The 25,402-nt window shown below is 41.6% G+C and overlaps 1 protein-coding gene across 3 annotated transcripts in view; it reads left to right on the top strand.

Annotated features, from left to right (window-relative positions):
* The window catches only part of cacna1ha (calcium channel, voltage-dependent, T type, alpha 1H subunit a), a 483,986-nt gene that overhangs the window by 7,145 nt on the left and 451,439 nt on the right, over window positions 1-25,402 (top strand). For all 3 annotated transcript variants that reach the window (XM_034190926.1, XM_034190928.1, XM_034190927.1), the window contains exon 2: window positions 6,811-7,238. In XM_034190926.1, the coding sequence (XP_034046817.1) occupies window positions 6,835-7,238 (404 nt within the window). In that variant the 5' untranslated portion in view covers window positions 6,811-6,834. The remainder of the gene's footprint in view (window positions 1-6,810; window positions 7,239-25,402) is intronic.

The raw sequence follows: 25,402 nt of genomic DNA, 5'->3' as shown, positions 1-25,402 counted from the left end.
GTATGAGAGTGACTGGGTCATGTTTGATTAAGCTATAATGTAAATTATACACTAAATGGAGTTTTCAATGCTAAATTTAAATGGCCAAAAAATTCTGTAACCTGGATCAGATCTGGATCAAACGTCAGTCAATAAAGGATGCCATCCTTCATAATGCTTTCAAATATGAAAGAAATGTGATCCTTTTTGACAGAGTTATGCATATTTGAAAATTTGATCAATGTTAAAGATAGGGATTTTTTCAATATTCCAAGATTTTTCCTGACTTTGATCTTTGACCTATGACCTTGAACATTCAATCAATTCTTGCCGATCAGTAAAAATTTCATAACGATATATGAAAATTTGCGAGCTCCAGGCTGTTCAAAATCAAACAGACAAAGAAAGAAAGAACGAAAGAAACAAACAAACAGGGGTGAAAACATAACCTCCGCTCCACTTCATTGGCAGAGGTAATAAACCGACATTATAATCAATTACATTTTTTCTGCATATCTGATTGGTTAATCATGTGAGATTTCAGACCATATAAGACTGGGCAGCGGTGGCAAAATATTAGACCATTTCACATTTGGATGTATTACTCCATGCCCTGACTGGTTTTCTGATGAGGTGGCATTCCTGTGGACTGGCCAGCCCTCTGCGCAACTGCGCATGCATGCGCAATATTGTTGGGACGCGGAACTGTCAATTTATGCGACGAGACACACAATTCGACAGAAGACCGACTGCGCATGCTGCTACGCAGATGTCATAATGGGGCTGTTAGCTGAGAGTGAGGGATGGGTGAATTTAAGATACCATACAAAAGTAGTGATGTGGATTCTGACACAGAATTACCGTTTCACATTTGACGGATTACTCTGCACCCTGATCGCTGTTGGAGCGACTCACGGTAAGCCTCGCCAACCAAATTACCTACAGAAAAATAAACCATGCAAAGAATGGAATAGGATTAGATTAAACCTCAAATTGTGACTGTATAACCAGCATGAACGTCTTCAAATCATCGGACACAACAGGGTTATTCCCTGATTATAATGCTTGGATTTTGGTAGAAACTAAATTTTGACAGGTTTTTGAAATTTGAAAGGATGTGCAGTTTTCAATAAAAACATTTTTTATTGATTAAAATTTTTTGAATTTGAATACTGGCAAAAAAAAAATGTTTATAGATGGAATTTTAATCTGGAGACTTAATTGAAAGTTGTTTGAGCAGTAAACAATTAAAGGAGGACTATACAATATTTTAACCTTAATTTTACAGTTTGAGAGCAATTATAATTGCTAAATGACTTTTTCCAAGGTGAGTGCCGGCTCCCCCAAGTGTCTTGTAGCGGGCAGCCTTGTAACTTTAGAGACACTGATCCAGTCTCCTTTGAATGAGAATGTCTTGGGTCTTGTGAGAAACACCAACTGCTTTACAGTACTGTGAAGTATATACCCCCCCTCCCCCCAGAGGCACCGTCTGGCTACCAGCTATAAATAAACCAACGAAGGCTTAATTTCTTACATGTTCATCTTCATGGCAGAGTAGGAATAAAACCAATGAAAATCACTGTCAGAGGAGGTGAAAAAGAACGTGTGACTGAGTGAGGGGTCACATACATGAGTCATCCTAAGTCAGGCTTTCTCAGAATGGCAAGAGTTGAAAGATAAAGAAGCATAAAAAAAGGGCGCAGAACTGGTATTCTTGCTGTTGTAGTCATAAGTGTATTGAGATAAATTCTCTATCTTCTATGTATTTCTGTTGTGAAAGTGTAGTGACACGGACCCACAACAGGGGGCGCAAATGAACGGTCAATAGATGAGCCAAAAAGTAACAATTTAATGTTGTGAAGGTGCACAACGAATACACAGACTATCTCAGAATATGATTACAGTCAATCCACAAAGGTGACGTGTGGGCAGGCTCGAGGATAGAAGACGTCTGTCCTGAGAAGAGCCGGAACCACACGATTTCCGCCGCCACCGAACCTGGTGAATACTGGAGCCGCCAAGTCCCGAATTCCCAGGTGATCACCGTCCCCGACTGTCGGATCTGGTACTGCCGGCAAAGAACAAAGACAGTCAAGTGTGGGTGTGTGTACACCCCGTAACAACAACGGTGGGAATGCCACCTCCACCTCTCACTCAATATGCTGAAGGGTACCGCAGTGATTCCTCAGGGGAAAAGAGTGCCGTCCTGCACTCACTCAGCTTCCACAGAAAGAGGGACTGGTACTCCTGCAAACACTCACAATATACAGATTATATTGCAAAACAAACAGCTGAGGATATTACCTCCAGTGAAGTACGATATCTCGGCGATGAGGTGGAGATGACGTCTGGGTTTTATGGAGTGGGATGATGAAGAATGAGTAACAGCTGTCACTCCCGGCTGTGTCTTGTTCCTGAAGCCCGCACTTCAGGCAGGGCGCCCTCTGGTGGTAGGCCAGCAGTACCTCCTCTTCTGGCGGCCCACACAACAATTTCTGTGGATTGTCATGCCACAAATTGCATCCGCTGCCTCTGCTGAGCAAAAAAAAAAAAAAAAAAAAAAAAAAAAAAAAAAAAAAAATCCATATAGACATCTGGGCAAGAGGGGAGGCGGGAGGGTTGGCAGTGATTTTTAACGACAGTTTTGTGAAATATGTAGTCCAAGCTGTAGGGGGGCTCTGTAGAGACAAATGTGACAAAAAAGGAGAAAACTACAGAAAAGTGACCAGAATTGCATAGTTACAGTTTAACTTAATGAGGAAATAAGTTTTGCAGAATTTAGACAAATTGTGGTGTAATCCAAACAGTCACCCTTGTCTTTCCAGAGAGGAAGGCTAAGTCCTTTATTTCTTCCAGAACGGCATCTTTTACTGCTGGGTTAGTAGGTCAATAAACTGGGGTATCAGGTGCCAAACCCAACTGGGACACAAGCTAGTCACCTTCTACACCAAAGGCCAGTACTCAAACCGTGATATTATGTAGCAAAAATTGTAATCTCAATGAACTTGGTGAGTCATCTGACTTGACAAAAATGTTTAGGTAGAAAATGAGAAAGTAAACTTTTACAACATAGTAGCACTTAATGTTATGGTACTATTGAGACACCATTACAGCAAATAATGTTGTGTTTAATATACTCAGTATTTAATTTACTGTCTCATTCTGCCTTTTATTACCTCCACTGTGAACAGGAATGATAACTAGATTCCTTTTAACCTTGAAGCACAGGTGGTGTTGGGATGAGAGGAAATAACCATTTCATGATGGAGCAGATCACTTGTCTGTCCAAATATTCAGTATGTGGACCCAACTCAAAGGATGGGTCTATGCATCATTTTCTTTCACGCCCCCTTCATTAAAACCTGTCAAACATCCTTTTGATTTGCTGGGTCATATAACATCTGTAAACAAGAGCAATCAGAGATTTCTGATGTCTGTCAATCCGGATGCGGATCACCTCCAAAATGCAGTGGAGTCTTTCATGCCCTAATATGTCTCTGTGGTGCAAATTTGGTGAGAATCCATGAAGTAGTTTTGATGTAATCCTTCAAAGCCTACACAGTAAATTTTGCAGAATAAAATTTACTCTGCTGGGATAACATTTGGTCCCAGTCAAAATACAGTTTTAATATAAAATACAACTCTATCACAGTGTAAAATCAGCTTTTATTGGAGTAGAAACACTTGATTTGACAAGATGGTAGAGCTGATTTCACTCTATAATAGAGTGTATTTTACTTTATTTAGACAGGAACCAAATGTTATCCCGGCAGAGTATATTTTACTCAGCAAAATTTACTGTGTATATAAAGTAAAATCTTGCTCCAGAATCTGGATCCGGATCCAGATTACCTCCAAAATTCAGTGCGGTCTTCCATGGCCTAATATGTATGTATCAATGGTGAAAATTTGGCGAGAATCCGTGAAGGAGTTTTGACGTAATCCTTTAAAGCCTATATAAAGTGAAACTCGAATCCGGATTCGGATCCAGATCCAGATCCAGATCACCTGCAAAATTTAATGGTGTTCCGTGGCCTAATATGTATCTGTGTTGAAAGTTCGTCACAATCCGTGCAGTAGTTTTGACGCAATCTTGCTAACAGTAATCCTTCAAAGCCTATATAAAATGAAACTTGATCCGGAATCCCGATCCGGATCCAGATCACCTCCAAAATTAAATGGAGTCTTCCGTTGTCTAATATCTATCTGTGGTGAAAAGTTCAAAATCCGTGCAGTAGTTCTGACGTAATCTTGCTAAAAGACAGACAAATAAATAAACGCCAATAATTTTATTACGTCCTTGGCGGATGTAAAAACAGAAAATACCTCTTTTACATGTAGTTTATGTTGTGATCCGTCACCCTAAATATATGCGCCATGAAACACTTTCATTATCTTGGTGTGTCTCTTTTTTCGGCATCTGCAAATCTGTGTCATAATTCTTTAAGTCCCAAATTTGTGTCTCTTGCATGTTAGTAAGACTGTCCAGCGAAAAACTCAAAAAGCACGCATACTTAGTCAGTTTTTAGGCAACATGTAAAATTACCTGAAAATGTCCAATAAGATTTTTCAAATCAAAATTGTAACTGTTTTTTAAAAGTGCATTATAATTTCGGTGTCTCAAAATGGAAGCACTCAGCTCATGCTAACATTCGCCCATTAGCATTGTGTTATATGATGTCCATTAGCATCGCATTAGTGATACTGACACATTTTCATGCTAATGTTAGCCTGTTGGCATCACTTTATGTGATGTTAGTGAGTTTTCATGCTAACATTAACACATTAGCATCCAGTTCCATGATGCTAGTGAGCTTTTAAGACACATGGACAGTTAAATCTAACTTGAATCACTACTTTAAGGCCTTCCCCTCACTCGGGTGCTCAGCCACCACAATAATGTGTCTTTTTAAATTCACATTATAAATACCGTGGCTCACAATGGAGGAACTCAGATCATGCTAACTTTGGATGTGATGTCAATACCTTGACATTACTGCTAATACCAAGCTTGCAAAAAGAACATTATATAAAAACTAATGTTACTTGGATAAGGAAACAGTACTGCAACACAATGACAACATTTACCAATGATGAACTGCAACTGGATTAAATATATGTAATTTAGAAGGAGCTTGTAACATGTTTCTCAATATTTTACCAATAAATGCTCCTTCCCAAGTGCAGGACCAACAGACTGAAAAACTCCTTTGTCCCTCAGGCCATCAGACTATACAACTCCTCATTTGGGGGAGGAGGAGTAACAGGAAGACAGAGGACGGGAATGAGAGGAACAGCAGTAGCCAGTAAACCAGTATTGATCATTATTATCACTTACTGAGGCGTTGCTGGGCCGGTAGCATAGATTTACATTCACGCTACCTGTCCATACCTGCCCGCAGTAGCGGGCGGGCATTGGGATACCCGCCCGCTACTGCAGCTGTGCATAAAGTGATGACGTCATAGCACGCGCAACCCAAGAACTGTCCGCAGACGGTAACATGAAAAGGCGAGAAGTGTGCGTTGGTCCCAATGTGATTTTATCATGGATAGTCCGACAATGAACAGGAGCCAAAGCAGCCAACTTGATAAGGATGCCCTGGCGAATTTGGAGAGCAGCGCGATACCAGCCAACATGACAAAAGTTAAAGTGAGCCAACTTTTTATGTGCGCGTTTGCTGGGTGTCGTGCGTTTTGAAATGACATTAAATATTGTTAATGTGATTCCACGTGTTGTGTATCTCAGTAAGTGATAATAACGCAAATAATATGCAGTTGTCGTGCGGTATGCATTTTCTGAGTCCCTCTGTCCATGCCCAGTCGCCCAAAATGACTGATATTCACCCGAGTTAGACACTGCCCTCCAAAAGCATATTATTGTATTAGTATGTCTGGTATTTATATTTATATTTGTGTATTTATATTTATATTTGCAAACTGTTGTTTTTTTTTTTTTTACTTTTACTTTTGATACTCTGTGTGCTTCTTACCCTGTGTGCTGCTATACAATGCTGCTAGAACCTCAATTTCCCTGAGGGAGTCTTCCCAAGAGATCAATAAAATTCATTCTAATCTAATCTAATCTAATGAACAATTTATGATTCAACAGATTAAAGCCAAATTTTTTGGCTTTAATAATAATAAAGTATATTTTATTTATCAGCTCTTATTTTGTAAATACTATAACTTAAGAAATGACTAAAATAGTTGGCTAGTGTTATTTGGGAGATTTTATATACTTCATTGATTTAATAAATTTACTAAAATATATCCATCCATCCACTTTCCATACCTGCTTACTCCAAATAAGGGTCATGGGGGTGATGGAGCCTATCCCAGCACTCATTGGGTGTGAGGTGTGGTACACCCCGGACAGGACACTAGTTTGTCATAAGGCCACATATAGACAGACAGACAGACAGACAAACACAATCACACCTGCATGCACACCTATGGACAATTTAAAGTTTCCAGTTCACCTAACTTGCACATCTTTGAATGTGGGAGGAAGCCGGAGCACCTGGAGGGAACCCACACAAACACGGGGAATACATGCAAACTCCACACAGAAAGACCCCAGGTGGGAATCAATCCCATGATCTTCTTGCTGTGAGGCAACAGTGCTAACCACTAACCCACCGTGCTACCCCTACTAAAATATAGTATTTTTATTTTGGGGAATTTTGGCTACCTTTCTGTTGCACATATCTTGTCCGTAACACTGTTTTTTTTGGCTCTGTGCCTCTTTGGGATGCTTCTGGCCGAATCCCGTCTCTGTTCCTATCATTGACCTCTCTGTGACCTCTCTCTCTCTCTCTGACCTCCTTCCAGAGTGTCTCTTCCTGATGCTCTATCATGACTGATGGCGAGGGGAGAGCGTGCTTCCAGTACGCAGAGCGCCAAGAGGGGCAAGAACAAGAGGACGTGAGACCTCCAATATCAACTCCGCACCGGAGTGACACTCCAGGACATGAAAGTGACGCCAGAGGAGGCCATCATGGGGTGGAGGTGCAAGAAGAAGAGGACGGAGCAGGAGAAAGTGAATATATTCCGGACATTCAGGAACACAGTGATGAGGAACCAGAGTTCCAAGTGGGACCAACGCTGGGAGTTCGCATCACAGCGCCCATTCGTGACCCAGACTGTATTTCTGAAGAGGAGAACCAACAGCTGTACCCGGCTCTGGCCCCCGTGGTCTTCTTCTGCCTAACACAAACCACACGACCTCGCAACTGGTGTCTTCGCATCGTATGTAACCCATATCCTTTAATTTACCGGAAACCTACTCCGCTGAGAGCAAATAACGTCATCAAGTGTGAGTATGAGTAAGTTTGTCTCCCAGTCAAAACTTATGTGAGCTGAAGCCACACAGGAAGAATCGAGCACGATGTAATCAGTGGGTGGATAATGCTTTCCTGCTCCTTAATGAGATTAGAGCCGTGAGAGTTCCACTCGGGTGAAATGTAAAACGTGTGGTTTGAATGATGATGTCTTTTGCTCTCGGTTCCATTGTCCAAGTGCTGTCTTTGTTTCTGCAGGCTGCAGTCTAAAATTTGTGGAACTACTCCGTAGTGCTTTTGAGCTGGTGTGAGATTTGGACAGTTTGCATGTAAATTGTTCCTCCTTTGGACCCTTTTGTAACGATGCAACAATATAGTATTATGGTACATCACAATACAAACTGGGACAATATGCATTGCTAATATATGAAATAAGTATACACGAGGGCTGATACACATACATTAGGGCATGATGCAGGGTGTGATAAAGAACAACAGTCATACACATGAATCATGTAGAATGAATAACGCAGGTAAATCATGTAAATATGTAAATTATGGAATGTTCTTATGTCTCTCTATAAAGTCGTGAGTGTCCACTGATGTCTCACAACTTCAGTATGAGACTCAAGTTGAAGAATTCTCCCTGCTAGGGAGGCTAAAACTCTCTCACCTTGATCAGACATCTTGGTTGAATTAAATGATCTGGATCCTGCACTTGTCACCAGGGTCACACAAAAGTGGGGGTGTGTCATTGGCGGGGCCAAGAAATGGAGGCTCCTGAGTGTATGAAAAGCGGGGCGATACAAACACTGGTATTTTCAATGTCTTTTTTGTATCGCCCTGTTTTAAGATTTGTCTCGCTCTGATTTTATTACCACAGTTTCCAGTGCAGTGAAATTGATAGGAAAAGTGTGTGATTTATCAGCCCTGTTTTTTGTTGTCTCGCATGAGAGCTGGTTTATGAGTATAGGACAGATTTTTGTTATAATATGTGATAAAACTCTCTTCCACACTGTGGACTATGAATTAATGAATTTGAATGAATGAAAGAATTATATTCAGCACACAGACTCTACAATAACAAAAACTCTTAAGACAATTAATAGTGAACTTGTATATACACACACACACACAGACACACACACACACACACACACACATATATATATATATATATATATGTATATATATATATATATATATACATACATACGAGGTCTATTAGAAAAGAAACCGACCTTATTATTTTTTTCAAAAACCATATGGATTTGAATCACGTGTGATTGCGTCAGACAAGCTTGAACCCTCGTGCGCATGCGTGAGTTTTGCCACGCCTGTCGGTTGCGTCATTCGCCTGTGAGCAGGCTTTGAGTGAGGAGTGGTCCAGCCCCCTCGGCGGATTTTCATTGTCAGGAAATGGCGGAATGATTTGGGCTTTTTTTCCATCAGAATTTTTTCAGAAACTGTTAGAGACTGGCAGCTGGAAACCATTCGAAAAATTTATCTGGCTTTCGGTGAAAATTTTATGGGCTTCACAGAGAATAAGGACTGTTACTACAGCTTTAAGGACGGCTTTAAGGACGCTTTAAGGACGCTCGGCGCGCCGCGCTCCGTGCCGCCATCGAGAGCCACAAACCACCGGATCATTTCTAAACGGATGGCTCTGTGGAGCCAGACTGTCGTGTGCACTTTCTCTGGTTATCACAAGAGCTGGACATCAACCATTTTCCGGCAGATTTCACTTTTAACAAGAGATTTTGTCATGGAAAGCCGAGCGGAGGCTTCGTGCGTCACGACTGATTTGCTGATGGAGCGAGACAAAGGAACACCTCCGTTTTGGTCTCACAGGACGGCTTTGAGATGGTTTTCAGACAGCTGTCGGTGGTTTTTCCATCAAGTGATTATCCGAGAAATTGTGGATGTGCCTGGACATGCCAGAACATGTCCCCTGAGGCTTCATCATGGCGTTGCTTTGCGCCATGCGGCACCGCCACGATGCGCGAAGCCTCCGATCCTCTTTCCATGACAAAAACTCCTGTAACAGTGGAACGTGCCATTCATTTCCAAACTGGATGCTGTGTTTTATCCGGGACGTCGTCTGACTAGCACAGGAATTGTGAAAAGACGTGGACATCAGCACTTTTTCGGCACATTGAGACAGACGTGCAGAGGAATTCCACGCGTCACCGAGGGGGCTGGACCACTCCTCACTCAAAGCCTGCTCACAGGCGAATGACGCAACCGACAGGCGTGGAAAAACTTACGCATGCGCACGAGGGTTCAAGCTTGTCTGACGCAATCACGTGATTCAAATCCATATGGTTTTTGAAAAAAATAAAAAGGTTGGTTTCTTTTCTAATAGACCTCGTACATACACACACACACATATATATATATATATATATATATATATATATATATATATATATATATATATATATATATATATCCCCAAAAACAATAACAAAAATCTATCAACATGATTCATCAGATTATAAGAAGTAATTACGAGGTCTATTAGAAAAGTATCCGACCTTATTATTTTTTTCAAAAACCATATGGATTTGAATCACGTGTGATTACATCAGACATGCTTGAACCCTCGTGGGCATGCGAGAGTTTTTTCACGCCTGTCGGTTACGTCATTCGCCTGTGGGCAGTCTTTGAGTGAGGAGTCGCCCACCCTCTCATTGATTTTTTTCATTGTTTAGGAATGGCTCAGAGACTGCTGCTTTGTTTGATCAAAATTTTTTCAAAACTGTAAGACACAACTGATTGGACACCATTCGATAAATTCAGCTGGTTTTCGGTAAAAATTTTAACGGCTGATGAGAGATTTTGGTCTGGTAGTGTCGCTTTAAGGATGGCCCACGGTGCCTGATGGCGATCTGCGCTTCGAGGCGGCAGCGTTTCGCCATTTCAAGTTGAAAACTTCAACATTTCAGGCTCTGTTGACCCAGTAAGTCGTCATAGAACAGAGAACGTTCAGAAGAAGTCGGCATGAGGAGTTTATTCGGACATTCCATTGTTAACGGACATTTTGTAATGAAAGAACATGCGGGCAGAGTCGCATGTCGGGCCGGACCCGACCACGGGGGGTCGCGACAGGAAAAACACCTCCGTTGGAAACCTTAACGGGCAAGTTGGAACATGCCCAAGCTGTTAAACAATTTCTCAGTTACTCACTTGTTGAAAGCCATCAAAAGCCGCCTGAATTTTACAAATGGTTTTCAACACAGAGGTGTTTTTCATGTCACGGCGCACACAGATTCACCGAGTCGTCACGGAAACGACTCGGCGAATTTGCGCACGTCTTTCATTATAAAATGTCCTTAAATAGTGGAATGTCCGCATAAAGTCCTCATGCCGGCCTGTTCTGAATCTTCTCTGTTCTCTCACGACGTCCTGGGTGAATTAAGCCTTAAATTAGAATGTTTTCAGGTCGAAACAGGCCGACGACGGCGCCTGGAAGCGCTGCGCGACGTCCTGCTCCATGGGAAGTCCTTACAGCGACAGAAACACCCCATAATCTCTCATCAGCCGTTAAACTTTTCACCGAAAACCAGCTAAATTTCTCAAATAGTGTCCACTCGGATATTCCTCACAGGTCCAGAAAAAGTTTGATAAAGCAACGTGCGCCGTCTTGAGCAGCGTGTGAAACAAAGGAATTCAGCCGAGAGGGCGGGACCACATCTCACTCAAGGCCTGCCCACAGGGAAATGACGTCACCGACACGCGTGAAAAAACTCACGCATGCGCACGAGGGTTCAAGCATGATTGGTGTAATCGCACGTCATTCAAATCCATATAGTTAAAAAAAACAAGTGTCGGTTTCTTATCTAATAGACCTCGTATGTTGTTCTTCTAGAGCCCTTTAAAGCCAAATAAGGTACCAGATAAATTGACATTATCAGGACAATTATTCCAAATGTTAACATGTTTATCAGAAATGCAATGACTTTTTACAGTAGTTCGAATCTTTGCCTTCTCAAATACTAACGTTCCTCTCAAATTGTAACTGGACTCCCTCATTTTAAACAGATCCTGGACATGTTGAGGAAAAAGTTGCATTCTGACTTTATACATGATTTGAATTGTGGTGTAATCAACCAAGTCCCAGAATTTTAAAATATGTAAAGAGACAAATAACGGGTTCATTGGCTCACGGTAGGGTTTGTTACTGGTAATTCGTATGGCTTTCTTTTGTAGTAAAAAAATAAACTATGAACTTTAACAGACTGGCAGGTTTTCTCACGTAAATAAAATAAAAACAATGTCACTAATTTATATTTGTTAGATCACACCTTGCACAGACAGCTCCACCCACATCACCCTTTAAACTGGACAAAGGGTGGAGTTTGTGTCATGACCCAGCACCCTCATATTGTATATCTGGACAAAATGATGTTACCACTGAATTGTGTCATCAGACTGAGCTGTTTTGATCACATCTCTCCAACCAAATGCCTGATTTTTCCAAGCGTATCTAGCTGCAGTACGGCAGACAGCACACGGTTCGCGCAAAGCGCGCACCTTCCAGAAAATATTCCTGAAATGTAACACAGAAATTAATCAATTCGTCATTGCAAATTTAATGCTAATTGAGTGGAAAATACTACATTTTCAAGTTAGGCCTGTTTACAAGCTAATCAGAGTGTACACATGAAATCAGAGGCACAGCGTACACAGCGTGCACAGACTGCACACACCGCAGGCAGACCCTTCTCCATTCCTCTGCAAACTAACAAGCTCGAGTGTGCATCATCGGTACTGATGCAACTCAGTTCATAATCGTATGCGTGGTTTGAAGCACACTTTCCTTTTTCACAACACAAGATTTAGTCTTCTTCAGCTGTGCTCAGTGCAAGTTTGAACCTTTTAATTGGCATTTCTTTTGATCGGTTACACTCCTGTAACCTCCGGACCTGTCCGCACGTCTTTCATTAAAAAAATCTCCTTTAACAGACTGACAGACGACGATTTGAATGAGCTAATTGACGGTGCTAATTTTTCGAACACACACACACACACACACACACACACACACACACACACACACACACACACACACACACACACACACACACACACACACACACAACAACAACAACATCAAATCCACTACGCCATAAGCTGTCTGGAGGCATGAAGAGCTCTTAGGTAGAGGTGGGCGGATCGATCCTAATATCAATAATATTGATAACAACGCTGGTATTGATATTGAACGATCCTCGTGTAAGAAGATCGATACTCAAGCTTTTTTCTCTCACGCACGCACTGACTGCTGCGCACGCAGATTCATCAAAGTCTACTCTCTGTCTGTAAGAGCAGTGCTGCACTGTGTCACACAACACAGAGCAGCAAACCCTTGTATTGTGGTTTGTCAGCCCTCTACCTCAGGAGATTTTGTTTTAAGTTGTGTTGAGTGATATTTTTTTAAACAAAAATTTTGATTGTGGTAATAAAATATTATGTTGTCACGTACAATGTTTGGCGAAATTCTATCCTAGGTCTTTTGGATCCTTTGAATCTATGAAGCTTAAATTTGAAAAAGTATCGGTATTGGTATCGATATTGATATCTGCGATACTGGGCCTGTATTTACTTGGTATTGGATCACTACCAAAATTCCTGGTATTGCCCACCTCTACTCTTAGGATGGAAAGCTGGAGTAATTTGTGACATGCTATTTCACTGAACTGAGGAAGTACACAAAGTCTTTTTTTTTTTTTTTGGAAGTATCATGGACTATCTAACTGTTTTTCCAAGTTGACTGAGAACAATTTTGGACTCTTATTTAAAGTTCATATTGGACTGTTGATGTCAAAGCACCACATAAAAATTTAAGTCCCTTTTCTGTTGTTTGTAAATTAATAAAATATCAAATGACAAGGATCTATTTTAGCTGTTATATAAAACAAATAATTAATGTTTTGACCTTCTTTCAGTGGAATGAATATTTAATTCGGTAAAGCTGGAATGTTCCATTCATCGTGGCAAAGCTGAGTTGAATGGAACATTCTGTCTTTCACGTCATGAAATATTCATACCACTGAACTCATAAGCATTCATCATTTGTGTTTATATATATATATATATATATACACTCAACAAAAATATAAACGCAACACTTTTGGTTTTGCTCCCATTTTGTATGAGATGAACTCAAAGATCTAAAACTTTTTCCACATACACAATATCACCATTTCTCTCAAATATTGTTCACAAACCAGTCTAAATCTGTGATAGTGAGCACTTCTCCTTTGCTGAGATAATCCATCCCACCTCACAGGTGTGCCATATCAAGATGCTGATTAGACACCATGATTATTGCACAGGTGTGCCTTAGACTGCCCACAATAAAAGGCCACTCTGAAAGGTGCAGTTTTATCACACAGCACAATGCCACAGATGTTGCAAGATTTGAGGGAGAGTGCAATTGGCATGCTGACAGCAGGAATGTCAACCAGAGCTATTGCTCGTGTATTGAATGTTCATTTCTCTACCATAAGCCATCTCCAAAGGCGTTTCAGAGAATTTGGCAGTACATCCAACCAGCCTCACAACCGCAGACCACGTGTAACCTCACCAGCCCAGGACCTCCACATACAGCATGTTCACCTCCAAGATCGTCTGAGACCAGCCACTCGGACAGCTGCTGGAACAATCGGTTTGCATAACCAAAGAATTTCTGCACAAACTGTCAGAAACCGTCTCAGGGAAGCTCATCTGCATGCTCGTCGTCCTCATCGGGGTCTCGACCTGACTCCAGTTCGTCGTCGTAACCGACTTGAGTGGGCAAATGCTCACATTCACTTGTGTTTGGCACGTTGGAGAGGTGTTCTCTTCACGGATGATGCGAAGGAGATGTGTTGCACTGCATGAGGCAAATGGTGGTCACACCAGTTACTGACTGGTATCCCCCCCCAATAAAACAAAACTGCACCTTTCAGAGTATGTGGAAAAAGTTTTAGATCTTTGAGTTCATCTCATACAAAATGGGAGCAAAACCAAAAGTGTTGCGTTTATATTTTTGTTGAGTATATATATATATATATATATATATATATATATATATATATATATATATATATATATATATATATATATATATATATATATATATATATATATATATATATATATATATATATATATATATATATATATATATATATATATATATATATATATATATATATATAAAATCAGACCACACCTTTCAAATCCAGGTTCTTTCATGCAGATTGGCTTGGTTATTTTTGAACTTTATAGATAGTGTTTTTCAGCACTCAGACCACATCACAGGTGAGGGTTTAAACCTTTACTTGTGTATTCGAACCTTGGGTTGAATGACTATGTTGTGACTTAAAGCTTTATATGTAAACTAACAGAGTACCTGGGCGACGCCCAGTTGTGAGATCTTGTAGACCTTTATGATTGCTTCACCTCTGATAACAGTTGCTCAGCAACATCCATCCCACTAAGCTTTGAGATACACTTAAGTTCATAAGTATTTGGACATTGCGAACAGACAGGATCCTGAGGAAGCAACTGGGACTATCTGGTGGGGTGGGAAGGGGGTGGCGGATGAACACTGTGTATGTGTGTGTGCATGATTAGGGTGAGGGGTTATGTATATGTGTGTGGGATTTGCTGTGATTACCACTGCTAAGCAACAGGTGAGTCACATTAAAGCATCTTTCACATCATGACTGATCAAGGAAACGTATATGGGACTGATACGAATTTTGGACATGTGCGTTTGTGCTGCAAAAGTCCTTTTCCCATTTGGTAATTTTGTTCATTGTTATCACAATATAATAGATCATGGACTGCTGTGAGTGGGCTGATTGTGGACCCACAGTGGGACGTTAGGTTTAGGGTCAAACTGCCCCATCACAAAAATCTACTGCATTTTGTGATGGTATCACTGGGCTGTAAGCTGAATACATTCAATCTGATAATCAGTTTGCGGGTGCCACAGCATTCTACTCTTTTGATGTCTGAATGTTCCGTTCTCTCTTGCATAAAATTATTTTAAAAATTCAATGTTCCAGTTCCACGGGATTTTAGATGAAGCTTTGAGTTGCATGACATTTTACCTGTTGTGTAATTTTCAAGCCAATCAGATCAATAATTTGTTATGTGCACGCGCATGCACACAGAACTGATTTCAAAGCCCTCAGACAGCAGTTTTTCCACATGAATGTGAACACACCATTTTTCTCTGCAGTGACTCGATTCCTCTGCAAACATCATATAATTTAATATGATGATGCCACATAGTGTGCAACTAAATTCATTACACCTCTACACAACATCCACAGTGGAACATTTTCATCTGCATAGTGTTTCAAAGACAAGCAACAATATCATATCCAGCAAACTGTGTGATTAAAGTGCAAAATGGAAGTGAGGATGCAATATATGCTTGCAGTCCTTGTGTTATTAAATGCATGATGTAAACACATTAATTTAGTTACTGTGCATATTTCCTGTGTATCAGTTAGTGTGGGCTTTGGCCACTGGTCATTGCCTATAGAATAGTGCACCAGACCATTTACTCTCCTTTCGTGTGTTGAGTCCAAATGGATTTTACAATATGTTGTTTCTTTGGGCTGAACCTGCCTGAGCCCCATAGCTGTAGACCAAGCCACACACTCAACCCCCCAGGCCTGGGTCCACCAGGAGGCTCTGTCGTTCCGAATCCAGGTGAGGTGACTATCCATTTTTGTGTCAGTCATGAAGGGTTTTTTAATCGCTCTTTGTTTGTCTTCTCATCTGCGACCAATTTGCCAAGGGAGGCCCCACCAGGAGCTAATCCAGACAACACTACTCCTATGATCACTGGGCCCCACAAACCCCTCTACCCTGAAAATGTGTTGATTCAGTGGCCCCAAGTGGAGGAGTTCAAGTATCTCAGGGTCTTGAACAAAAGTGGGGGTAAGATGGTGTTTGAGATCAGTAGATGGTTTGAGGCTGTTGGACAGAATGTTCCATGACGCCTGTCCGCAGACCACTAAATGGTACAGACTGGGATTTGCTGACTGCTCGTGCAGCCATGACACATCTCCAAAAACGTAATTTGCGTACAGCCTAAACTGATAGAATCAAGGTCTTTGTATCGCTGTCTGGAACAGCGGGTGCCATGAAATAGTCTGTTCTTTGCTCTTCACACTGACACAAACACATTCAGCACAAAGTTTGGATATGACACATACCGCATAACATAACACTTTTCAATCAATCACATAGCCCACTGATCCACCAGCAGCGCAAGGCCCACCCACCCGGGGGTTGGCCGAGCGCATACTTAAAACACAGGTGGACCTTAATGTTGGGGCTCTTGTTTGCAGCGTTGTATGGGAAGCTTCCTTCATGACTCCAGCGCTGTCGTAGTGACTCTTTGTTCAGTGAAGGTATCTCTTCAATACAATATCTGGTTTTTGAAGTCCGTGTCCTATCAGTCTTTTGAGTATTCAAGTTTGCTCACCACATAAAATTACCTGGAGGAGATCATCAGGTAAGAAAATCCCCTACAGGGCTATGTCTGAGGTCCTGCAGATGCTGTGCCAGACCTTTGCTGTGATGAAAAAGCAAAGCTAGAAGGGAACCAGCTGATTTATGCTCCTGTCCACTCCTGTGGTTATGAGCTTAGGGTAAGACTAAAAGAACAAGGTTGCAGATACAACCAGTGAAAATTAGATTTTTCAGTAACACAAGGTATGTTGCCAAGTGGTCATGACAAAGACAACGTATGGTTATGTCATTTTTATGAATGTCAAGTTGTCATAATCAAGACAACCCAAAAAATGTCAACTTGTCATGATAAAAGCCAAATGATACTGAATGACAGCAGTCATAAACATTTATGACATTGACATAATGTTTATGACACATTCATGACCGTGTCATGTAACAGTTATGTCACGTGTCATGTCAGTTATTATCATGTCACGATTATGACAATACCTTCAAGTAAAGTGTTAACAATTTTTCTGTCTAGGATCTGGGCTTACAATCAGGTAAAAGGGTGAGAATCTCAACTATCTGGAAGGGACTCAGAGTAAAGCTGATGCTTCATTGCATCAAAAGGACCTCGCTGAGGTGGTTCAGACATCTAACGAGGATGCCACCTGGATGTTTCCCTGTGGAGGTCTTTCAGGGTCAACTATGAGGACGCCCCGGGTAAGACCTAGGACATGCTGGAGGATTTATAGCTCCCAGTTGGCTTGGGAATGCCTCAGGATTTCCCAGAAATAGATGATTTGGCTGAAGACAGGAAAGTGTGGAATGAGCTGCTTCTTCTGATGTAATCGTGATCTGGATCCAGATAAGCAGCAGAAAATCAATGAACGGCTGCTGTAAAGCATAAGGTTGCGAGTAATGTTAGACTCACGTGTTGATTATTCTTAGGATTTAATTTATCTTATAAATTGTGAGCACATAGTGCAAAAATACCAAACACACATTCTTGTAGTCAACGGTGTTGCAAAATCATCAAGACAAATAAACAAACAAAACAACAGTTTATCTCACAACAGAACAGTGGCAAACCCTCAATTTGAAAATCTGATGGTTGTACTTTCTGCAAGTTACTTTGCAAAGTCAGCATGAGCATATGGTGTGATATATTTGACCAAACAGCTATATTTGAAGACGAAAGAGATTTAAAAAATACAATCCCATCATTAGAGAAGACAAGACCAGATATTACATGATTAAAGAAACCATCGACCACCTGATGCAGGTGGTTGTGCAGAACAGTTGCCATTTGTCCATAATAGAGGCTGAGAAATGGGGGCAGGGAAGCTCACATCCATTATTAATACCTTGGGACAAATTCACCACAAAGTGAATGTCAAATGAGCCCCATGTTTCCTCTGTACTGAGGTTTGAAAGGTGGGCTGCATAAAAAAAGCTATGACTTTTAGCTGCAATCTTAACATGTATAAATGCTGCTGAGGGAAGTGGCTTAACTGCCATATTAACCTCCATTTACCCCTCAAATCAATTTCAATTGTATTTTGTCCTTTTGGAAGACAGGATGGCACAAAACACTTTGCCTTCAGGGTTTAATATCGCACTATGACATTGTACTGGGCATTGTGGGGGCACACAACCCAACCATGAAATATGCAATACCCAGTTTTCCTTATGAACTGCTGCTCCAACATTACAAGCATCTAAAACTGCCTAGAAAATAATTTAAAACAGACCTATTTCACAAAACTACGCAATAATTTAGCAATAGCATACAAATGTAGATATGACTGTCTGTTTTTAAATTCATACAGGATAAATAAGTAGGATTATATCTCAAGCTTATCCGTGTTTATGCTGATAAAATCTTTTAAAAATATAGCTGTGGTTATATATATGGGCATCTCCTCCTATGTAATTGACTGGCCTGTTGCTCAGCAACAGGAAGTACTTTAACTCCTTTCACATACAGCCCCCCCACAAACCTTAAGCAAACACACAACCCCCCCACAAATACGCATTCCTTCCTTCCTTCCTTCCTTCCTTTCTTCCTTCCTTCCTTCCTTCCTTCCTTCCTTCCTTCCTTCCTTCCTTCCTTCCTTCCTTCCTTCCTTCCTTCCTTCCTTCCTTCCTTCCTTCCTTCCTTCCTTCCTTCCTTCCTTCCTTCCTGTCTGCAATGTCCAACTAGATAAGAGTCTTACTCTTAACTAGATAAGAGTATCAGTCAAGATCAAAGTAAAGTGAGAAAGTTTAAGGCTGGTTGTTTGCCTGAGTGGTTGCCATCCAGGACCCAAGGCAGTTCTGTGGTGTTGTGAATATGGCAAAGCGGGGCACCAGCACATGATGTGACATAACATAATGCAACATTTGCTTAAAACAAATATTTATCTCTGTACCTTATGGCAAATTGTAAATGGACTATGTTTATATAGCACTTTTCTTCACTTTTCAGTCTGAATCAGAATCTCAAAACACTTCATAGTCATGACTGACATTCACCCATTTGCACACATACTCACCAACCAATTACAGGGTCCTGCCATGCAAAGCACTCACTTGTACAGCGGGAGCAACTTCAGGATTAAGGATCTTGCTCAAGGGACCTCAGTGAATTTCTGGTCTCATGGGGATATGCTTTAAATGCTTAAACTTCTTATGTGAAATTAAGAGATTTCAAAGTTCATCCATTAGGGGTCAGATTATCCCTCATTCGTTATTGCCATATTAAAGTGTTTTATTCATCAAACATCTGCTCCATTTTTGTTTTGTTGTTGTTCCAACAGTATTGGGTTATAGTCCGATAAGCCACTGAATCTATGTCATGGCGTGGCGCAGGCCCTCTTGTCAGCGTCATCCATTTATTGAGATATCTCAAAAACTGTCTGATAACTTTTTTGTAATTTGTCAAGGACATAATATGAGTAATTGATATTGTTCCTGTCTAAAACTCATATTTGCAGATTCAGTCATTTTGAAATGGTGCCCATTTTTATGCTGAGAATAACCATTTTTAGCACTTAAAGGCAATTTTCTCAAAAACTGTTTATAACTTTTTTCTAATTTGTCAAGGGCATAATATGGGTCGTTGACGTATTTCATGTAAAAAAAAAATTATAATCAGAGATTTGTTCATTTGAAAATGGTGGTGGAGTTGGTATTTGGACCTAATTTTCTCAAAAACTGTCTGATAATTTTTCTCTTAATTTAACAGGGGCACAATATTGGTCATTGACATTGTTCACTTCCCAAAATAATTTGCATAGATTTGTTCATTTGGAAATGGTGGCCATTTTTATGCCGGAAATGTCTATTTTGCCTTGGGCTTTAATTGAGCCGGTAACCCACAGGGCCCTTGGCACTCTAGTTGTTATTGTTGTTGTGAATTTTTATGATGAACCTGCAGTTATGCCAACACGGCCAGCCATTATACTGCCATCACAGTTGTTAGCAGTACTGCATGTTGCTCTTGTGTTGATTTTGGAGGATGTGCACAAAAGAGCACTTAAAATGTATATAGGATACGTCTGAGTGTCACTGTGTGTGAGCGTGACTGTGTGCAGGCTGTACTGTGTAAGCAGCACAGAGCTGGTGGTCCACAGTGGTCTGTATAAATATTATTCACAGAAGAAATGCTCTGCCGCTCAACCAGAAAAAAAGACAGAGTGTGCTCCTTTGTTCAAGTCTGGACAGTAAATCTTTTTATGGAAATCCTCTTTGCAGTTCTCTCTTCCTTCACTTACATCAAACGCTTTTGTCATCCAGATTCCACACAGTCCAGATCAATGTAACACAACACCTAATCAGTTTTTGGAAAAAGCCGCAGATCACGTATGCCAATGAAACGGGTCAACGGTTGCTCACAATTAGTAGAAAAAGCATTTGAGGCTAACAGGTCTTCTTCTCATGTATCATTTTTTTTCAATCAGGTTCAGGTTCCGACATCATGTTATTCCCACTGATGCCGGACTTTGCCAGTACTGTATTTACAACAGTCGTGATGCAGTATAATCTAAACATCCACCACGGAGGGCGGTTTAAGGCAGTCTGTAAGTGGCAAATCTACCTTAAAATGTTTTCTTACTTTAAAAAAAATTAAGCTGTGACTATGAGGACACCAGTTACAAGGTTCTTCGGGATCTGGTCAGATACCTTGACCTGATTAAACAACCTTTAATAATCCATATTTGGTGATGCAAGGAGCATTTGGTCTGTTGTGTGTTGTGGAAAGTGTGTAAATCCCTTTCGCCATCTTTACGGTGAGTAGTGGAGACAGATACCATGGTGACGCCACACATCTGTTGTACATCCACAGATCTATTCAGCCAAATTAGATTAGATTAGATATCACTTTATTAATCAGAAGGCTCCCACAGGGAAATTAAGGTTCCAGCAGCATTGTATAGCAGCACAGAGGGTAAGAAGCACACAGAGTGTCAAAAGTGAAAGTTAAAAAACAATTTGAAACTAGGACTGCAAGCAGTCATATACGGGCCCTCGTTCCGCGCAACCGCCTACCCAGGCCAGTGGGTGCCCTTGTGACCACATGTGGGCATGTGCATGCAGGGGCAACCACTCATCACACAGTTAAAATTTTAAACAAATCACACAATGCATCAAGGAGTTATGACATGTTGATTGTTCATCCACTAGGGGGCGCTCAGTGTACAAACAGAGGGGCTGGGTGTGTTCAGGGGCCAACCGTCATCATACATGTGAAGTTTCAAGTCAATCAGGCAAAGCATGAAGGAGTTATCATGACTTGATGTTCCATGGCAAAGGGTCAAAATGGCGGCATCATAGCGGCCACACCCTTCAACATAGAGAAAAGCTTTCGATAACTTTTGGTCAGTATCATCTTTGGATGCTGTCAAAGAAATTTGAAGTGCATTGGACAAAATTCCTAGGAGGAGTTCGTTCAAATACAACATGTGGAAATCATTTCAAAATGAGAAGAAAATTAAAAATGGCCGACTTCTTGTTTGGAGTAGACTCATGGTGCAAGCGACTTTTTTGTATGTCTGTGCAAGTCACACATGTGTACCGATTTTCATCTCCCGACTCCAAAAAAACCCCTATGGGGAGGGTTTTTTGAAATATTCAAGGGGGCGCTATTGAGGCACTTTGCCCCGCCCATGGGTGAGGCCCCTATGAATTGTAGGACGTTGTCATGCTTGACCTGTGTATCAATTTTCATGATGATATGACAAAATTAAAGCAGTCAAAAGGAAGAATGTAATTTCATGGCGAAGGGGCGATATTTGGTACGTCACCACACAGAAGCTGTTACTCGTAAGTTCACGGCGATCATCGCCTATGTTCACCAACTTGTTCTGCATGTTTTAGAAGTGGAAGGAAGTTGATGGTGTTAAGTATGTGACATCAGGACCTGTTTAAGTATAATGTCGGATGAAATCCCTAAGACGAGTTTGTTCAAATGTAAGTAGTGGAAATGGCCAAAAATGGCAAAAATTTGCTCAAAATCGAAACTTAAAATCAAAATGGCCAACTTCCTGTCAATATTTCACCATGACAGTAAGAGACTTTTTCGTGCGTCCTGGCATGGTAAATATGTGTACCGAATTTCGTGAGGCTACGATGAAAAAAGCCCAATGAGGAGGGGTTTTTGAAAATTTCTAGGGGGCGCTATTTTGCGATTTTTCTGCGACCATGTGCGACGCCCCCAAAATATCGAATTTCGGATCCGGCCGGACAACTTTGGAAAGTTTGGTGAGTTTTTGAGCATGGGAAGAGGCCGAAATTTCGATTTCAAAAGTGAGAATAATAATAATAATAATAATAATAATAATAATAATAAACAGCACAATTACAATAGGGTCCTCGTAGGACGTTGCCTACTCGGGCCCTAAATATAAATATAAATACCAACACTCAAAGCACTTTGACAATAATGCCTCACATTCACCCAGATGTGAGGGTGCTGCTGTACTCACTGCACACCAGGAGCAACTAGGGGATTAAAGACCTTGCCCAAGGGCCCTTAGTGATTTTCCGGTCAGGCTAGGATTTGAACTGAGGATCCTCTGGTCTCCAGCCCAATGCTTAACCACTAGACCATCACCTCCCCTAAATATAAATACCAAACATACTGATTGCTACTGGTTTACTGCCTATGACTGTTCTTCTCCTTCCTGTCCTCTGTCTTCCTGTTAGTCCTCCTCCCACTGAGTGAGGAGCTGTACAGTATGCTGGCCTGAGGGACAAAGGACTTTTTCAGTCTGTTGGTCCTGCATTTGTGAAGGAGCAGTCTGTGGCTGTAGAGGCTCCTCTGGTTCTTAATGATTCTCCCTGAGCCTGGTTCTGCTGGAGGTTTCTTCCTGTTAAAAGGGAGTTTTTCCTTCCCACTGTGGCCAAGTGCTTGCTCATAGGGGGTCGTTTTGACCGTTGGGGTTTTTCATGGTTATTGTATGGCCTTGCCTTGCAATATGGAGCGCCTTGGGGCAACTGTTTGTTGTGATTTGGCGCTATATAAGAAAAAAGTTGATTGATTGATTGATGGTGTGCAGAAGGTGACTGGCATCATCCATAATATCCAACAGTTTGTCCAGTGTTTTCTCCCACTGTCACCAGAGAGTCCAGCCTCAACCGACTGATCTGTTTGTCTAGCCTGGATGTGTCAAATTACACTTGTTATTCCATCACACCATCAAAGCGTGGACTCCTCTATCATCACACTTTAGACAGTGTCACAGGTGATTTAGAGCTAATAATTTTATCTGTCCTGTCTGCTGGATAAAGTCACCTTTTAAATGGTTTTTCAGAATCAAGCTTTGGACATTTCATCACAGTATGTACAGTACGGGAGAAGAGAGACTGAAATGGTTTGGGCATGTGCAGGCGAGGGATGTGGAGGATGCTGGGTGGAGATGAGTGAGTAGATGTGGTGACCCCCAATGGGAGAACCCAAAAGAAGAAGTAGACATAGACTACGTTTACATGCAGCCAATAACTCTTTCATAACCCTTTCATAGCCGGAATATTAGCAATAACCTGGCTACGCATGGCCATGTAAACACCCGCAAAAACCCGAATATGCTCATATTCCGATTTTTAAAAACCCAAATATGACCCCTGGGTTACTCCTTTTCTAACCGGAATATCAGGTCATATAAATGCGCATCGGAATATCCCCATAGAAAGGAACATTATTTTGTGTTCTGCGCATGTCCTATCTGCAAGGAATCTTGGTCTTTTGAGTACTGCAACTACTTGTACGCGGCGCGCGCAACCCAGCAGACACCACAGAAGCAGAGGTAAACAAGCATGAGGAAATCCAGACGCAGCAGCACAGCACCACACTTTTGGAGCAAGGTGGAAACCGAGGACTTCATTAGTATCATGAAAGACATGAATATAATGTCTTTTATTGACGGTAGAAAGTACCGAGATAGTGACATTTACAAGAAGGTGGCCAAAAAGTTACGCGAAGCAGGATTTGCATGAACGCCAGACCAAATCAAGCACCGGTGGAAGACGTGCGTCGCTGTTTAGATGGAGATATTCCAAATGATACCAATGACCATGTATACAGGAGTAACTCTGTCTGCTTAAGCATGTAAACGGGTTATTCCTAATGATTCAGAAACTGGAATATTGACCTTATCCCGAATATTAACGGCATGTAAACATAGCCAATGACAACAATGAAAACAACAGTAATGCAACAATGTGATGGTGTTTCTCCCCTGTGATCATAGACACACATAATTACCAGGACAAGTGTGGCCAAAACAGACAGACCGTTAATTGTCGAGCACGTGCTGATCTGCACTTCACCACATCTACAACACCACAGAGCTGCTTTGGGACCTGGATTGCAACTACCCAGGGAAGCAATGGATCCATCCCCATATCTCTAAAATAACCGTCCATCTGCTGCAGCCATATCAAGTGTGGGCATCCCTTTAGGTTTCTGCAGTCACTGGTGTCCTCAACACTCAGGCACCAGAGAAACAAACCTAATAGCCAAAATGTAGATTAAACTCCCTCCCAATGCAAGTAACACTCCTTGTCTTTGTCTCCCAAGTAACAGCTCATCCAAAACAAAGTCATTCCAGCAGTACTCAAGGATCTTCAGAAGAGATCTAGTACAAAAAACATTCAGTCATAACCTCACGTCACTGGTTAGCGTCCAAATCTCACAACCATACAATCAGACAAAGGCACTAAATACAACGTACTTACACCATTGTTCTCCTACAAACATATTGGTGTCACCAAACACCTCTGTCCAGGAACCTAGACACATCCATCCATCCATTTTCTTTTGCTTTATCCGGAGTCGGGTCGCGGGGGCAGCAGCTCAAGCAAAGCCGCCCAGACCTCCCGATCCACACACACCTCCCCCAGCTCCTCCGGGGGAACCCCAAGGTGTTCCCAAGCCAGCCGAGAGATGTAGTCCCTCCAGCGTGTCCTGGGTCTTCCCCGGGGCCTCCTCCCAATGGGACGTGCCCGGAACACCTCTCCAACGAGGCGTCCAGGGGTCATCCGGAAAAGATGGGCCCGCCCTCCTGTGGGTTCACCACCTGCAGAGGGGGCCATGGGGGTCGGGTGCAGAGAGGATTGGGTGGCGGTCAAGGGCAGGTGGCCCGGCGGCCTGGTCCGCAATCACAGCCCCTGGTGGTTGGCACGTGGAA

The sequence above is a fragment of the Thalassophryne amazonica genome, chromosome 16 (genome assembly GCF_902500255.1).
Source record: "Thalassophryne amazonica chromosome 16, fThaAma1.1, whole genome shotgun sequence".
NCBI classification, from domain to species: domain Eukaryota; kingdom Metazoa; phylum Chordata; class Actinopteri; order Batrachoidiformes; family Batrachoididae; genus Thalassophryne; species Thalassophryne amazonica.
Note: the sequence above shows the minus strand (reverse complement) of the source record. Positions and strands in the feature narration are given on the sequence as shown.